This window comes from Poecilia reticulata, chromosome 3 (assembly GCF_904066995.2).
Source record: "Poecilia reticulata chromosome 3, P_reticulata-male-v2, whole genome shotgun sequence".
Lineage (NCBI taxonomy): Eukaryota > Metazoa > Chordata > Actinopteri > Cyprinodontiformes > Poeciliidae > Poecilia > Poecilia reticulata.
The window spans coordinates 10840497-10858273 of record NC_088832.1 but is presented as its reverse complement, the minus strand read 5'-3'; the positions used below and the strand labels follow the sequence as shown (position 1 = coordinate 10858273).

The 17777-nt window shown below is 37.9% G+C and overlaps 2 protein-coding genes across 6 annotated transcripts in view; both read left to right on the top strand.

Moving 5' to 3' along the window:
- Nucleotides 1-7242, top strand: part of LOC103462106 (SKI family transcriptional corepressor 1 homolog-B) — a 31426-nt gene extending 24184 nt beyond the window's left edge. For 3 of the 5 annotated variants that reach the window (XM_081605060.1, XM_081605059.1, XM_081605062.1), the window contains one exon: nt 1141-2267. In XM_081605060.1, the coding sequence (XP_081461186.1) occupies nt 1141-1235 (95 nt within the window). In that variant the 3' untranslated portion in view covers nt 1236-2267. Of the gene's footprint in view, nt 1-1137; nt 2268-3899 lie in introns of those variants that run through there. The other 2 variants (XM_081605063.1, XM_081605061.1) reach the window with 2 other exon arrangements.
- Nucleotides 7243-9279: 2037 nt separating this feature from the next.
- Nucleotides 9280-17777, top strand: part of LOC103462108 (E3 SUMO-protein ligase PIAS1-like) — a 65638-nt gene continuing 57140 nt past the window's right edge. Inside the window, exon 1 of the mRNA XM_008404639.3 lies at nt 9280-9524. Within this exon, the coding sequence (XP_008402861.1) occupies nt 9501-9524 (24 nt within the window). The 5' untranslated portion in view covers nt 9280-9500. The remainder of the gene's footprint in view (nt 9525-17777) is intronic.

Genomic DNA, 17777 nt, shown 5'->3' with positions numbered 1-17777 from the left:
TGGATTTGGCCCTTTGCATGTCTTGACTACACCTTCCTTATTTTTCCACACTGCTACCATTACTTACCTGAAAGTATGAAGCTTCATTCTTGACCAAGAGAGGCAGAACAGCTAAAGCATAAGAAAAATCAGTTTTTTGACTGATTTTTAAAAAGTTATTATTCTTCTCTGGATAAAAATCAGCTAACAGCTGCCGAAGACTCTAAACTGAGACAGAGATTCACCTCCAGCAGGTCACTAAACACCCAGCCAGAGCTCCAGTGGAACGGTTGAGATCAAAATGTATTCCTGCATTAGAGTAGTCCAGTTAAAATTCAAACATAAATTAAATTGTTCCTTTTAAAGTGGCAAAGTTTTCAGCTAAAACAAGGAGAAGTGAGCGGTATGACGCAGGTGTGAGGAAACTCACCAAGTTTTCAGCTTTTCTCCTGAGCCGAGGAGCAGAACAGATGAAGGACAGATGTTGCAGATGCTGATATTTCATCACTCAGATATGTGATATTAACAAAAACAAATGTAATATTTCTGTTTAGGACAGCTTCTATCTGTAAAGTATTTAAGGCCAGGAGTCAAATCCAGACCTCGGTTTAGGTTTATTTAGGTCTTAACATATATATCGAAAGATTAGACTTCCACTCCGTACACTGATATTTTCTAGAGGTGTTGTAACATTTTGTCGTATGAGACAAGTTTAAAGTACTTAAATTTAAGATTTAATTAAAAAGTTAAACACAAATTTTATATTTCATCAGTCATATTATTTTTCTTTCTTTTTTTTACTTTTAAATGCTCAAGAGATAAACTGAACATGGTTTGTTTTAATGGAAGAAAGAAAGTGGACATATTTTTCTTTTATTTTAACTTCTGAAATTTCCCGGTCATTTGTCACCTGAAACAGGTGGAGTTTTGCTCTTTCTTCAAACACGTTTGCTGTAATTTCTCAACCTTCTGCTCTGGTCAGTCAGGTTTGCAACGAGCGAAGTGTCATTATTCAGAGGGCCACAAACGGGTCCCCGGGACCGCGCTTTGGACACCCCTCGTTTAACATGTCAGAATTAAAATAGAACCGGTCGCTAATCGAACTTTTGTTGTTGTTCTCGCCTTCATGTCCTCACCGACGGACTCCTTCCCCCCCAGAAGCTCACGACGCCCTTCACCATTTCTCCTGCAAGATGCTCACTCCCCGTCAGTGCACCGGAGCCTGCACCTTCAAGCCGCCCCTGCTGCCCCCTTAGTGCCAGCGCACCCCAGCAGCCCGAGGAAACACACGCACACACTCACAGGTCCGGCCTCGAGAGCCTTCATGTGTTCACGTCTCCCACCTGGAACCCTGGGACTGCTGCTGCTGTGTGGATACACCTCTGAGAGAATCCATCAAGGCTCCGGAGGAGACGGACTGGGCCGCGGCCTCTCCTCCAAAGAACCGGACTCTTGTGTTAAAGAGGAAACGTGAGCTTCACGCTGCGAACCGGAGGACTGCTGATCCGAAGCTGTGAAGCTCAAACCAAGGAACGAATGGAAACTGTTTGCTCTTTCACTACTCTGAAGAGAAAAATACTACATTATATACATACAAATATATATATACATATATATATATGTCATGTGACAATGTGCAATGCTTGTATTTATTATGACATTAAGTTAAAAAAAACTCATTTGTTAGATTCTGTTGCATCTTTGAATATGTTTTTACATGTATTTGTAATTTATCTTGGGTTTGTACACCGTGTTTGTCATGAAGCACTTTAAACGGACGACATTTCCAAACACCAAAACTAAAACAAGTTTCAATTCGTCTTTGTGTGTCACAAACGCAGCACGTAGTAACGAGCACTTAGCACAGCGACCCCTTCAGGTTTTCACTTCAGACTGTAAAGAAAAGTTCTGCAACGAGCTAAAAGGAAGAAGAAGAAGAAGAAGAAAAAAACACACACTGATGCATCTGTTTAAGAATGTGTTTCTCATTCTTACTTTCTGTTGAATTTGTCTGTCTCAGCAAACTGAACCAAAACCTTTTTTTTTTTTTCACCTGAAGCGCTTTTTATACGAACATTGTTCCAAGTATGTAAACTATAAGCTTCTTCTTTTCTTTTTTTTTTTTGTTCTTTCTCATTCGCTGAACTCGTTCAAAAGAAGAATCGACTCAAAAGCAGCTCTGAAAGAATCGACTCTTGCTTTCTGACACAAACGCGCCATTCTCTCCTGTTCATCTCTGTACAAATTCAAATAAAACCTGAAAAGCTCTCTGGGCTTCATGTCCCTGACTTTCACTGTTTTTTGTTTTTTGTTTCCTCTTGTTCCCCTGGTGGGAGCCTGACACCTGCTGGCCTCTTTCCAGAACAGCTCCCAGCTCCCCTCTCCCCCGGGGTGGATCGGGTTGCCTCCCATAGTGGTTTGAGCTCAACATGATCTCTTTCATTAGGCGGCCGACATCAGTGCATGACATGTCCAGTCATCTTCCAATGTTTGACGTGGAGTCAGGGAGGCGATGTGGAGGAGGTGGAGGCAGGTTGATCCACTGGTGAAATCTAATTCTTCAGATGGGACGACTAATAGATATTGATTACCCTGGGTGCCTCATGCTGAGACAGACACTCGCATAATGTCACTGGTGCAGGTTGAATGCTAATTTTCTGCAGACATAATTGCCCTCTGAGGCAGAGCGTGTTCCCTCTGAATGCTGACGAGCTCCAGAAGATGAGCAGCATCATAACACGGTGGGGATGACTGGGGCTGATATGTGGACACAAACACTGACGGATTACTTGTCTTGTTGAGTTTGATCTCGTTTAATCGACCGACTGTTTCTGGGATTATTTGGCAGGATTTACGTTTCTCTTTGTGCTTGTGCGGTGTGCTGTGAGTTTTTTGGCATGTGTCACTCGCCTGTGATTGTTTTTGAGAATGTCTGTCTTTCTGTTTGCTGTTATTTTTATTAATATTTATAGGTTGAATTGTGTTTATTGTGTTTTTGGGGTATTTTTTAGTTTTACTTTTATTCATTTCTTTTTTGAGATATTGCGTCTCCCTGTTCTTGATTTGTGTCATGCAGTTTGTGGGTTTTTTGTGTGTGGATCTTTTCAGCATTTTTTAAAAATTATTATTATTTTATTTTTTGCTTGGTTATTTTGTAACCTTTATGTAACCAGTCAGCAGTGTCTGGCCAGCGAACAGCAGGGCCTTCTTCAGGGATAAGGTGCTATACAAGCAGACAAAATATGGTAGTCATTTTAATGTCATTGTTTTGTGTTTCTCAAATTTTTTTTGTGTGTGTGTCATTATGGTTTTTGGAGAATAGTTTTGTGTATGTTTTTGTGTCATTGTTAATGTTTATTCATTTATTTTATATGCGTTGGTTTTCCAAACTCTAATTTCAGTTTTTTTTTTTAAATCTTGATAGTCTTAAATCATTTCTTATTTTTGCATTTTTAAAGCCTTCTTGCATCATTTTGTAGTTTCCTCATGCTCTTATTGTTGATGTACAGTACACATTGTGGATTTGAAACAGAGCCAGGACAAGGCATGTGCAAGCTAAGCTGCTTCAGGTAAAGGGCCATTTCACATAAATTATAGCTAAAACCTCAAATATATTAAAAACAAAACTTGAGCAAATTTTTTTTTTTTCAATTTACAAAATTGCAGCTTTTTATTTGCTTGAGGTTCAAGTAATATACTGAGGAAAAATTTCATTAATATTTATGTTAACATATGTAATTTACTGTTGCTGGATGACTCATTTCTGCTCCTCGTGTCTTCAAAACGATCAATAAATAAATGACAGATGGAAGCTCCTCTCTGACTGCTGAGTCTGCTGTACTACTCCACACACATCTGTCACACCAAAACGAGTAAGTCATATTTCGTCTCCACAGTTTAATTATGTCTATTTATTTCAGAAATAATGTGCACTGGAATTTGGGTCCCACACAGCCTCAAGCGGCTCTGGTTTTGGATGTCAACTTGGTGAGCAGGTTTCCCTTTCTGTGTCTGCATGTTGCTTCTCCTGGTAAAAATACAAAGTCAATGCATGCTTGTTATTCCTTTCTGTGACAATTTCTCATCCGTATATCTCTGTATTTCTGTTGGTTCAGATCTCTTTTGTTTTTTAAGTTTCTGTTTCAGGAGGTTTTGTGCCTTCTTTGTGCTGCTGGTATCCCTGGAGTCTCTGTTCGCTGCAGTGCGAACAACACACACACACATCAAATAAACTGAATTGCTGTATGAATTGAACTTGTATTTGACCTGAACCTCCAGCTTACCCCTCACATCACACAAGCTCCCAAACACAACAATTAACAATCTCAGACATAATAAAAACAAATTCAATATAGAGGATATAGGGCTGCCCTAAATCAGTTCTCCTAGTTGATTACTTGCTGAAGCCGTGAGTAGATGTTTCACGGTCCAACAGGTCATATGTTGTACGTTCACACATACTGTCCTTCACAAGATGTTGAACATCTTATATAATTTGGCAGGATTTTAAACATAAAATCTTGATCTGCAAGATTAACATAAATCCTGCAAAATAATTTTGCAGGATGTTAAACATAAGCTTTTTAACATCTTATGGTCAACATCTTATGTTGAAGATGTTCTTATGTTGAACATCTTCAACATTTCACGTTGAAGAATGTTGTATGGGAGAAGTATTTTCATAATTGACGTCCTAAACAGCATAAAAAAATAAACTGTTGACAAAAAAAGTTACCAATTGTTGACTTTTTTCCCTCTCAGAATAGTTAATTCAGCAGTAATTCACATTTATATAATCACAATAATAAACCTTTACTGTGTAAAAGAAAACTTGTGACAGTTGGTTTGTCGTAAAAAGTAAGGTGTACTACTGTTGATCGTCTTTTTGTGTGGTGTAACAAAGAAACGCATGATAAAAATGAATTAAATTGAGTTGAATTGATAAATAACAGATTGTTTCATCGTGCAAAATAGAGTTTGGATTTCAAATTCAAGTAAGCTGCTTTGTAAACAGAATGTTAAGATACAGTGTTGGTGTTTGGTGCCACCCTCTGGCTGGAGGCAAAACTACCAATTCAGCACAGCCACAAAAAACTGAACTGCACCTGAATGAACCGTAGTTGACACTGTCTTTACAGTCAAACAAAGAGTAGAGTGGACTGCAAGGGATAAATCAGCTCTTATAGGGCTAGTAGACTGGCATGTTCTCCCATCTTACCTATTTTGAGAAGTGGATAAGATGGACTGTGACATACTGAGGAGCTATCCGGATTATTTGAATCAGGTGTGTCACATGTAAACCTGGCTGAGGGCTGGCGGTGGACAGCCATGTCCTACAAAAACAGGAAATTGTGGATCACTGATAAACTATTAGAGACACAGATCAACCTGAGGTGATGCACAATTGTGAAAATCCTTTATTAACATTTTAAGCAGGAGTTTGCGGCGCTGCCAGCTGTGGTACCAGTGAGTGATTTAAAGAGGAAAACAAAACTTTATATCTTAATGTGGGAATTTTTTTTTCTGAATTGAATAAATATTTTAGTGATATTAAATATTTGGGTTTTTTTTTTTTCTTTTTCTAAAATTCACAGAGTGAGATTTTGTTCAGCGATGAAAGATAAATAAATTTTCTAGGTTTTTGCAAATATTTACCAATAAATATGGATGGCCTCATACAAACTATGCTATGACCAATTTTGTTATCTTCTTCTTTATTGCTGTGTAATTTAATCAGAAGAGTTGATTCAGAGTTGACTGCGTTGCATTTAATGCCTTGTTTACGGCACGTAGTTTTTGTGCGATAGACGTTTTTGTCACATGTCCGTGCACTGATAGAGTTTATTTGTTTGAAGTCAGGCCTTCATGTTTAACTTTAAGTGCATCAATGGATCCCATTCACAGTCATATCAAGCATTTCATAAGAAGAATAACTCTTTATTTTTGCTTCTGGATCATGGTCTCACAGTATTTGCTCCCTGGGATGTAGATTGATTATTTGCTCTATAATCATTTGTGGTCAGTGGACACCTGTCCCCTCGCTGGGCATCAACAATGCAACAGAAGGCAGCAAGACATGATGACATAATGAGGCCTCTTCTCTCTGAACCAAGCAGCAGAACTGGTTTGTCAATAAGTCTTTGTGCATTTCTATCTTTCTTTTTTTTTCTTCATTATGGATCTGTGCACAAAGCCAAAATGTGTTTAGTGTTATAAAGTTCGGTGCGGTGTGGAAGAAGAATCTTATTACAGTAAGCAGGGATGGAAATGTTTGGCAATTGTGCAGGATAAGCTCCGGAGGATTTACGTCATGCTGGATTTATTCTCTTTTGAAATCACTTGGCGCCCCCTACTGGCCTCCAAAAGCAAAGTAAGGAATAGTTTTATTTTTCTCCATAAATATCCGGTTGGCCACAACATCAGAAAGTGTATCTGTAGATTCCTAGTTTGAGTTTGAGCCAGATTGAAAAATTGTGAATGAAACAAATGAAGGCTTAAAGTTTAAATATTCGTGCTTAACAAAGAAGTTCTTTGAAGCTCTGTTTATGTCAACAAAACGGGAAACATTACAATGATAACATTTTTTTTTGAAATTCTAATTGGACAAAATCATCAAAAAAGACCCCAAAATATTTCTCAGATCTGATCTGCAAAGAATCGAACTGTTCCACTTTTTACAGAGGCAGAGAAAACATCATGCAACTGCCAAGGTCTGAAGCAGTACGTAAACATGTGTGGCCTTCGGCTTGTTGGGCCACAGCATGAAGGATACTCAGAAACTGGCTGTCAAAGAACAAAATGTGCCGAAGGTCGCTTGATAGAGGCTGTCGTTTTAAACTTAACAGAAAGTCCAAGATTATCCTGCCAAATTTTGCATTTGAGTTTTGGTTGTAAGGTAACAAAAATGATAGCTCTAGGGTGTGAATAGTTTTGCAGTTTTAACTTTCAGTAGAAACTTCTGAAAACAGTAAAATCCTTCCAACATGTTGGAATCAGTTTTAAGTTTGACGGGCCATTTTAATGTTGCTTTTATAAAGTCAAAGACTTTTGACTAGGATGCAGTTTAATTTGTTTTGCATTTTCGTCAGTCAACTAAGTTTACTTAAATAATTAGAAACAAAAGATCTGTGAAAAGTGAATGTTTATGACTCCTTACAATGTGTCACCATAACACCTAGAGGAAATATTTAGTTATTACAAGCAACTAGTTCCTCCGTTTCAGACAACTAAAATTCATCTCCATACAATATTGTGGTCTTGTTTTTTATTTGTTGACAAAAACCTTAACATTTCATTATAGTTGTTCTCATTCTACTTGGCTTTTTACCTAGTTTTTCATTAGTTTGTTGAAGCAATAAAAGATTGTTGACGAAATATTTTCATTGTAGTTTCAGTCGATTGAATTAGCATCGATTGGATTAGTTTCTTTGGACATTATTTATGCCTTTAATGGTTAAAGCAACTCAGTACTTAATTTATATTTGCACGTTGTCACCATTATATCCCAACACCTTTCTAATGAAAGAAAGATAAATCACTTTTCAGGCGTCATGACCAAAAATCTAGATAACAAGACTAATGTTGGGTTCTGTAGCTTTTAAATGTTTTAGTTTTTACAGGGTTTTGAAGACAAAACAGTTGAAAACAGGTCAGAAGGTTTTATATTTGTCATGTCAACATTTTTTTACAAATTGACTCTTCTCCTTTACAACTTATTTATTTTTCTCTTTGTCAACTTCTAGGACAAAATCTGACTATTATTGTCTTACAGTTTTTTTCAGGCTGTTTTGTGCATTTATCAGCTCACTTAATATTTATGCAACAGCTTGGGAATTTCTAAAAAACAAACAAAAAAAAACTACAAACTGCAAAGCTTAACTGACGACTTGCAAAATGCTCAAAGTGTATTCTTCATTCATTAAAAGCAAGAATCATGTCATCAGAATGAAAAGTCCTCACATGTTTATGAACAACATATTAAAATATCTTTGTCATGATTTCATTGTAGACACTAACAAAAAATTTTTTGGATTAATTGTACAGCCATTTGAAAACTGACATATACAGTAAGTTACACATAACTGTATTTTTTGTGAGTTAAATTTTTTGTGAGTTTAACTCACAAAAAACACAGTTATGTGTAACTTACTGTATCTGTCAGTTTTCATGCGCTTTGCATTTTTACTGCTTGTTGCTGTTCCTAATCATTCACAACATTGCGCAAAAGAAAGCACAAATTTATTTTCAGCAAACATTAGAAACTGATGTTCATGTGAGAGAAACTGTTCAGTTTGGGAGACATTTTTGAGACATAAGTGCATAAAACATTATGAAACAACAGAGTGTTGTATAGAAGCAATCGATGCATGGACAAAATGATTGGCAATTTATTTGGAAGAAATGACAAAAGGCATCTATGATACGCAAAGGCCTAAGTATTGTGGACGTTGAATCAAAAGTTAGGAGACGTGTTATTTCTTGGAGTTGTTAAGCTCTGCGTTGGGTGAACTGACCACAGGTAATAAAAAAGGGTGTGTTGTTAAAAAGGGGTCAAAGTGCAGAGAGTAGACAGAGAGAGGATGCAAAATTTCAAGGTTTTGCTCTTTGATTCACTTTGTTATTCTTGGTTTAGTGCATGGTGCTCCATCATGCTAGCAGATGCACATTTCATCGCGAGTTGCACTCAGAGGACTTTTTGATCACACTTTTTTTTTTTTTTTTCTTGGCAGTGATCTTGTGAAGCACTGGGACCAAGTCCATGAGACGAGAAGCAGCTCAACACAGAGATTGTATCAGAGTGCTTCATGGTGTTGTGAGTGCCACGTGGGCCACATATCAAATCTCACTTTATTTATTTTTTTTCTTCTCGGGACAAATTTTCTCCCACAGACCCTGAAAATCCAAAGGAGTTTCCTGCTGTGCATCTTTGTGCTTTCTGCAGTATTCCAGTCCATAATTGTTGTTCCTCTTGGACAAAGGTGGTAGAGCTAGTTGGAGGCAAAGTGATGAAAGCTGGATGCAAACCTAAAAGCTACAGGAAGACAATGAGTTATAGACACATCTTTCAAACAAGTCTGCCAATTACACTGATAGATTGGTTTACAACTTGCATTAATTTGACCATATAACATTGCGGTTTTATTAGCTCAAATAATTATTTTATTGCTCTTAGTTGTAATCATTGCTGTCCTCCGTAATTATGGTGAAGCTTCTGTTTAAGTAACTTACATAACTAAAGGTGAAACAGACAACAATTTCACTCTTACCTCACAGGTTTACCAATAAAACAACTGTACTGAAACTAAACAAGCCAGTAGCTTTGCATAGGTATATGTATAAAATAATAATGTATTTTTTTGTTGCCGTTGTTAAAAGATAGATAGATGGATAGATTTTTGTTTTTCCCATTTTCAGGTGTGCTCTTGAACCCATCACTATCGCTCTGTGCGCGTTCACGAATCCCCTCTGCGCGTCCCAGTCATGTGACAACACCTCAGCACGCCTGCGCACAGAAATAGAAGATGGCGGAGAGTGCGGACCTGAAGGTAAGGCGCAGCCTGAAATTATTACAAATTTAAGCCGGTCCTGCAGTATTTCATTGTGGCTCCGTGCAGTTCTGGAGCGGACTGAGTGTCGGGAGGGCTGGGAGCCTGTCGGGTTGAGGGTTTCCCACCGAAACGCGGCAGAAACTTTTTTTTTTCTCAATCCGCCAACAGCTCCTGCGAACATGTTTATGTTGATGTTGAGAGGCGCTGGTTTGGCTGAAACGGACGGTCTTCCTCAGCGCACCAGCTCCTTCCCGGGCGCCTGTCACTTATCCCGGTCACAACTCGGTCTCTAAGAGTTAAAACAGTGTTTTTTATGCGAGTTTCTCCTGCGTGCCGGGGCGGTTTTGACGCGGCGGCAGCCTCCAGATTGCGAGGCGGGTTGACTATAATGAGAGCAGCTTCTCCACACCTGTGAATTCTTAGTTTAAGCCCGCTCATTATTATGGGCTTATCTATAACCCAGAGGTTGCTATCGATATGCAGCTTCGTTTAAGAGCAGAGGCCCTGTCTGCCTGCAGGTGGATGCAGATCACCTGGCCTGGACCAATAAGCTTGAGGTTTAGTTTACCTGTTGATGATCCAACACACCTCTGTGTGTAACGGTGCGCTGGCTGCTCTCTCCCGTTATTCCAGGATCGGTCTTTACATGAGCTCCAGGATTATTTAATTAATCGATTGTCTTATTTTAGAGCTTTTCTTACACCGGTTTCTGTGATCTTAAATAACCTTCTCTGTCAGCTGCTGCTGTTCAAACACCATTAACAACTGGGTTCGTTTTCTTTATTGGTTTGCCACATATGGGTTATTGGTTTGCACCGATTAGATTTGACCTGGCCCATATTTATATAGAGCTGGTTTGCAGCGAAGGTCGTCTTATGCTAGTTGGAATTAAACAACAGTAAAGTGTTAATTGCATAATCGTTGAATAACATTCATTTTGTCACTGAAATCAGTGGGGGGAAAAGTTTTCCATTGAAATCCAGCAGATTGCATACGCTAGTTTGAATACAGATATGCAGTTTTGTGGATATATTAATTATTATGAACTGATTACAAGGTTATCCTCTTTTATGCGTCACAGGATATTTCCCTAAACTGTCAAAAAAGTTTTGTTAGTTTGTTTTGTTGAGTTGAATCATTGCACCAAGCTAAATTCTCTTAGTTTAGAGAAAACAGTGGGAATTCTTTGTTTGAGGGTAAAATAAAGGGCCCAGGTTTTGTAATAATTGGACTGCCTGTCAGAGCTGGTAAAGGGAAAATTGACCCAGTTCTCATAACTTTAGTTCTGTTTTCTTCACCACTTCTTCAAATAAAATTCTTCTCTGCAGGTGTTGTGATTAAGTGGTAACAAATTCTGAAACTTTACGGATTTATTAAGATAATATTAAGATAAGTCTTGGGAAAGATGAATTGATTTGAATTTCTTTGTCTTTTTTTAAAATTGAAAGTTCATAGCAAATGAATCAATAGGTAAGGCTAGAAATCAGTGGATAAGCAAAGAGTGTTAAAAGTGATGAAAATATCAGATGATTAAACACTAAGAAGCAGAAAGCCTTTCAAACACTTGATTATTTTATGACACTCTTCAGCAAGTAGACTTATGGTTTCAGCTTCAGATATAAGCTCTGGATTTGCATGGAAACAGATTAAAGTATGGAAAATGTTTTCAGACTTTTTCCTTCTGTTTATTTAAAAGATTGAAGACTTTCATTTCTAATAAATAACTAAATGTCAATTTGGTTTTGTTGCCATGCTGTGTCTTGTTTTGTTTTGCGTCTATGATTTCAACCAATCCATGGAATATTGAGCTTTTACTCAATCCCAAAATAATCTGGGAAATGATTGGATTTCAGGCTGTTTTCAAATCTGAAAAGAGTTGTGGAGAAACAAAAATGAGCCTGGCGAAATGTTTGCAGGCTTCTTGGATTGCCTCATTTTATGATCTAAAATATAAAATAGTAGAGTTTCGGAGGAAAAGCATGCTCTCTCTCTCTCTCTCTCTCTCTCTCTCTCTCTCTCTCTCTCTCTCTCTCTCTCTCTCTCTCTCTCTCTCTCTCTCTCTCTCTCTCTCTCTCACACACACACACATCTACAGGTGTTTGGATTCAGTTGTTTAGAGATGTCCTCCATATTAGGCTGTGGTTGCCACTAAATATAACTTGAATTAATTAGTGTCATTTGCTTTTCAGTGATGTTATATGTACTGTATGTTTTTTTTTTTTTACGGCTGTAGTTTCTTGGTTCTGTTTTTTCCCTCTCTTTCTGCAGGTGTAGAAGCAGACTTATATGGTGTCGTATTCGCTTTCTCCTTTTTCCTCATCTATTTGTTTCCTTTCTCTTTAAACTGTTTGCCATACTTTGTTCCCTTTCGTTTTCTCTCTTCTTCCCTTTCTTTTCTGTCACTCTGTCCATTGCGTTTGAAATAAACCCAATGCAATTTCTAATCCAAGTTTATATAATGATGTCACTGATAAACTTCTGGACACTCAGATTCAATTCTGAGTGCCGCACCGCCGGACAGGATGTAAGAGAAAGATCAGTGAAATAAAGGACTCTTTAGGCTGATATTTATTTTACGTCCATTTTTGGTTCGTCGCATTAGAGGTTACAATTTTAAGTCTTATTGATAGTTGTGGTTTTTGTTTGTCCAACAGAGAAGCATCTAATAAATTCATTTTAATGCAACAAAAGGCCCATATCACAGATGTTTGGCTTGTAGACCCTCTTCGGTCGGGGTTTTAAACTGTTTTATTTATTTTGTATAAAAAGATCAATGTTACAAAAACCCAACCGAAAATTTCTGAAAATATTTGTAGCTAAGAAACCCTGTTACTAAATTATTCACTCTTGCTCTCTTCCTAATTTAAACACGTGTTAAATATGTCTCTAGGTGTTAGAGCCACAAAGTCCTGAACACCTATGATGCACAAGACTCTGTATATCGCATAAGAAATTCACAATATCTCTGACCAAGAAGCACACATTCACTCAAACATTATATGAACAGAGAAAAATATGCAAAAGGTCGGTGAGCGTTAAGTGTGGAATAGGCATTGAGTGCAACTGAAGGATGTCCAGAAAGAAACTAGAAGTGATGTGTTGATGGTAACGTCTCTGTAACAGAGTTGGAATTGCTCACAGACCATCATTATTTTCAGATGTGCAGTTTTAGACGCATGTATTATTTCTAAGACTCAAAGTGTATAATCTGGCAGCCATTGACACAGCCATTGGCTCTCGTGGATTTGTCATCCTCGTGACATCAACGATGCATCTTAAACGAACTGTTTGCTTTAGATCTACATTCGGTTCAGGTTTCATGCCGATACATCAAACTGGACGTTTTCATACTAGTGAAGCATTAGCGCTCATAAAGTCCCGACATATTTACGATAACAGTGATTTATCTACTTCCTCTCTCATTTTGTTTGGAAATAAATAAGTGAGCTCCATCATACTTTTAATTCTGTTTCATACTTTATGGAGAAAAGTTGACCTTTCAAAATAAGAGAGTTCTTCTCTCCGTGTGAATCCTTGTGAGCAGAACTAGCTGTGATGTTGACCACTGCAGCTGCCAAGTCTACAAATTTACCGTTGTGACAGCGCGGACATTTATAATGTGTGTAAACAACTGTTTGCGTTTTATCGTCTGCCATTTGAACAAAACACTTTTTGCCCCGATCACATCACATCCTCTTAATATAATATATATATATTTTTTGCCGTCTGTGGAAATGAGTTGTCATAAAGTTTTACTTGCTATATAAAACATCACAAAATTATGAGGAAAAGAGCCAGCCACATATTTCAAAAGCACAATGCAAACTGAGTTTTTTTTATGATGTCGGCTTTTATGGGATATGCAAAGAAACTCAGTGAAGATGTTTTTTGAAAACGTGTTTTTTTTTCCCCTTAAGCAGATCAAATATCTTACTTGCTTTCAAGAACCATAACTAATGGGATTAATAACATCCTGGCTTAAATGGCAACAGTTTGCAGAAGCTTGAATTCATGACCCATCATGTTCATTATGTCTTACTTGTGTGAAATTTGAGGTTTTTTAAAATTTGCATGCACCTAAGCGAGCATTATGACTATATATTTGTTGAGCGTTGCTTTGAATCTTGTGGCCACCTGGCGTTGGGTCTGTCCTAAAGGAGATTGAAGCAGATTTGAACACTTTCAGGGTTTGTTTTATTCAGTTAAAACTCCCCTCATGCTAAAGAAAATCCATCCCCAGGACATTAGGAAGAGGCGATCATGCTTTTTTCATTTATTAGGCTCCTGGTTGTATAGTTTAATACTTTACATCCTGAATCAATGCATAAAGCTGCCGTGCAGTCATCTCCGATAAAATCCTCATGAAAGCCTCTGATGTTGTTAACCCCCCTCCCCGCCCGCTCTCCCCAACACGTCCTGTTGCATCGCATTTTGTTTGAGAGGAGTCTCGATCCGCCTTTAGCTCCTTTGAACTGTCTTCTTTCTTCTCCGGAGCTGCTGCAGCAGCAACCTGGCAATACAAATGACTGTCTATGTGCAGGCAGCTTATAGGTGGAGACAGTCTATTTGTAGAGCCTCTGGCTAGGTTAATCCCTAATGATACAGGCCCTCGTCTTTGCTTCCCTACATCCTTTCAACACCTGCCTATTTCTTTTATTGCCGTTGTCATTATCGCCGTACTTAATTTCCAGTTCGAGCAGAATGAGAAGTTCAGGTGGAAATGTCAGATTGTGCGATTGCTGTTCTCGTGAATGCCGCACGCAGCTTTTTGAGATGTAAAGGTTGAGATGCGAGGCTTTTCACCCAACCCAGAAAATGAGGGAAATATATACATATATAAAACACTTGATGAATGGAGTTACGATGTGTAGCAGCGCAAAAACAGATGTGATAAACCACACAATGTCAAACCTGATGCAGATGTTGCATGTTTCTTCTGCTCCAGAGATGTCAGAGATGTTTAGCGTCGAAACATCTGGAGCAAACTGTTGTAGACGGTTTGTTGCCTTTTTGCCCATGTTCTCAGTATTCAGGGAGGTTCACCAGTCAGCCTGCCAGACAAAGATAACAAACATGTTTTGTCACTTCAGGCAACGTGATATATGTTCTACATGTTCCGCCCAGTCAAAGCGCCATTCGAGCTCCATTATCGTCAGACTTTTCTTGCCCCGCGAGAGTACACGCTTGTCTGCAGCCATTGACTTTTGTGTGGTTTTTGCAGAGATGGAGCTTTTCTTAACTCCTGTGGTGATTTAGTTGCACAGTGCTGTTGCTGTGGAAACATGTCACATTTGAGATGGACATGGGGTAGGCAGCAGTGTGGAGCTCAATAGCTTGTTTCCAACAGGAGGAACAAGAGAGAGAGAGAGAAAATGCATTTTTCTTCCAGCATATTTTCCAGGACGTTGAATAATTTCAGGTATTAGAGATGTTTTGCTGGGAAACAAGAAAAAGCAATTGATTGAAAAGTTGGGTTCATCAAAGAATATTCCTTCCTTCCTTTCTACTGTGGCACACATCAGGAGCGCTGTGTGTTCAGAATCAATAAATCCCTCCATCTGCAGCTTTCTGCAATGGAGATTTGTCACTTTTATGACTTATCATGCACTTGTTAATAACAAGCAGCAAATAATAATAACAAGTTGTTATTATTATTTGCTGCTGTGTGGCACAGGAGTCAGAGAATAAATTTTCACCAGCATTAGTATCCAATTCCTAATCAATCTCAGCCGCAGTCAGACTCTCTCTCTGCAGTATGATGGACCACATTTAATGAGATTTTATTTTATAGCACCACAATATTTAATGAACATCAGCCAAAAATACAGTACTTTAATGTTTTATTTGCTAAATAAGAAAAACATGATAAAAATGAAATATGCTTCTCAGGGTTTCCCCCAGAAAACTTGCTAAGCCCAAAGCAGTCGTCCAGCGGTCCGCATCATTTTTGGGTTAAAACATGTTTAATGTTGACAGGAAATGTGAAAATATCACTTGATTGGAAGATTAATACCTAAACACCAACTATAAAGTTTTTTTTTTTTTTTTTTTTAAAGCAATCATAAAAAACCCCAAACTAAAATAAAGTAAAGCCTGGTGGCCCGCCAGGCTTATAATACATGGGCCCTGCTATTTTAAAATGTTGCTATAGATGTATTTGTTTTTTTATAGTTCTTTTAGTTTTGCTGAAAAGATCACAGGTAATGAAAAATGAGACAGCGTAGTGTAACATAAAGAAAAGTTACTAAAACAAGCCGGTTTTCTTTGATGAACTAGTCTGACTTTCTCTTTCTTTATTTCATCTTTACACTATCACAGCTTTTGGAGGACATTTCTTTTAAGTTAACCATATCTTATCTTTGTAGTGCATAAAAGGCACAGTTGTTCTTGTTTCTTTGCAATAGTAAGTATTACTAAACAGTCAACTTTGTCTTTCTTTCAACAAAGACAAATTTATGAGCGTTCCCTTCCTCCAGCCAGCTTGACTGACAGTGTGCAGCAACACACACTGGGTCCGTTACTCTGGTCTAACACGTGACGGTGGAATAAATAACATGTCATGCGAACTGACTCTTTCTGGTATTAACAAAATGACTACAACAAACTTTTTTTGTGGTTTTAAAGCTGAAACTGTATTAACTTTGGTTGCACCTTGATGGTGTTAAAATGGCAACATGACTGTTGCTTAAAGTGCCACAGGGGTTTCCTAACAAACCATTTAATATATTTATTTTTGTTTTGTTAACATGGGAAAATGTTGAGGGTAGAGACATGTAGTCCCAGTCAGTTTTAGCAGTCAAGCTGGGAGTTTTCATGCTTTATTTCTTTTGAACACTTCTGGTTGAAGTGAATGACTGATTAGTTGGCCCTCGCAAAACTTTGTGACTGGGGAGATAATTCAGTCATCTGAATAAGATATTTTGGAGCTGGGACACAGCTAATATCTGCAGTAAATCTTCACCAGTACTTGGAGACGGAAGGACTTTGTGAAAGCACGCAAAAGGTGGACCGTGTGGTAGTGATGCCGTGCAGGACTGTGAGGCTGAAGCAGTGAAGCAATGTCAGTGGTGCGGCGGTTATTTCATGGTGTCAAAAGGGTTGGAGAAATAAATATAAAATTGGTAAATATCAGCTATAACAGCAATGTTTATATTGACGTTTATAGGCCCAAATTCTCCTATCGGTGCACCCCCGTTAGTTGTTCTGACTTAAATCTGTTGGAGGATCTGGAGAGGGAGATAAAATATTAGAATGATGGCAAGGATACCGTCCATCCTCAAAGATCTGGATCCCAAATTCAAAGATTAATCATCCAAATACCAGTTGAAACATTAAAAAATTATATGAAAAATTAGGATTGGATGCTGTAGTACAAACAAAAGATTTTTCAGTGATTATTTAGAAGAGTATATCAAATTTTTAACATGCCATCTGAAATGCAAAATGAAAAAAACAAAAAAACATTTTATTTTAGCAGCTATCCGCTGCTGCGATGCTAGCAGTACATAGCATTGTTTCACTATCTAATGCTATCTTTTTTTCCTCTGAAACACATGTCTTGAAAATAATTTTCAATCTAAATCTGCTACTGATGGCTAATTCAGGTCTTACTTTAGATGAGAAATAAGTAAATGTTTACTTCTGGTAAAAGAGCTTTTACATTTTTCTTACATTAGATTAATATAAAATAGGAGGTTAGAAACTGAAGCATCCATCTACTCTGGAAGAAAATATTTTATGTCATGAAACACATCAGATGAGATGACGTAATGACTCGCGCTTACTGGAAAATATGTTTTTATTGCAGTCTGACCAGTCGCAGCCTCTACACTGACCTTTTGACCTTGGGGAGTGCTGCTGAACCCAGTGACTCACCAAACGCTCCTCATTCTTTAGGAAGTAGTCTGCTTAGAGCGGCCCGATCCTTTTGGATATGCAAGAAAACTTCAGATTTCTCTGTCTTCCACTTGTGAAATCTCCAAATTAGAAGACAGCAACGCACAATGTGGTAATCATCATCAAGTTATTAACTGAAAAAGCAAGTTCATTTTTTGCGAGATAAAGGTTAGTTTGATTAAATCAGCGACATCTTGTTTGTTTATCCTCATCAGTTTAATTAGTGGACCATTTGTCTGTGGCAGAGTTTTAAAGTAATCTCTGTTTTTGTTTGTCAGAGAAAAGCTGTTTGGGGAAATAAAAGGTATTTATTGACCGCAGCGTCTCTGAATTATAACGAGCTGTGTACAGTTC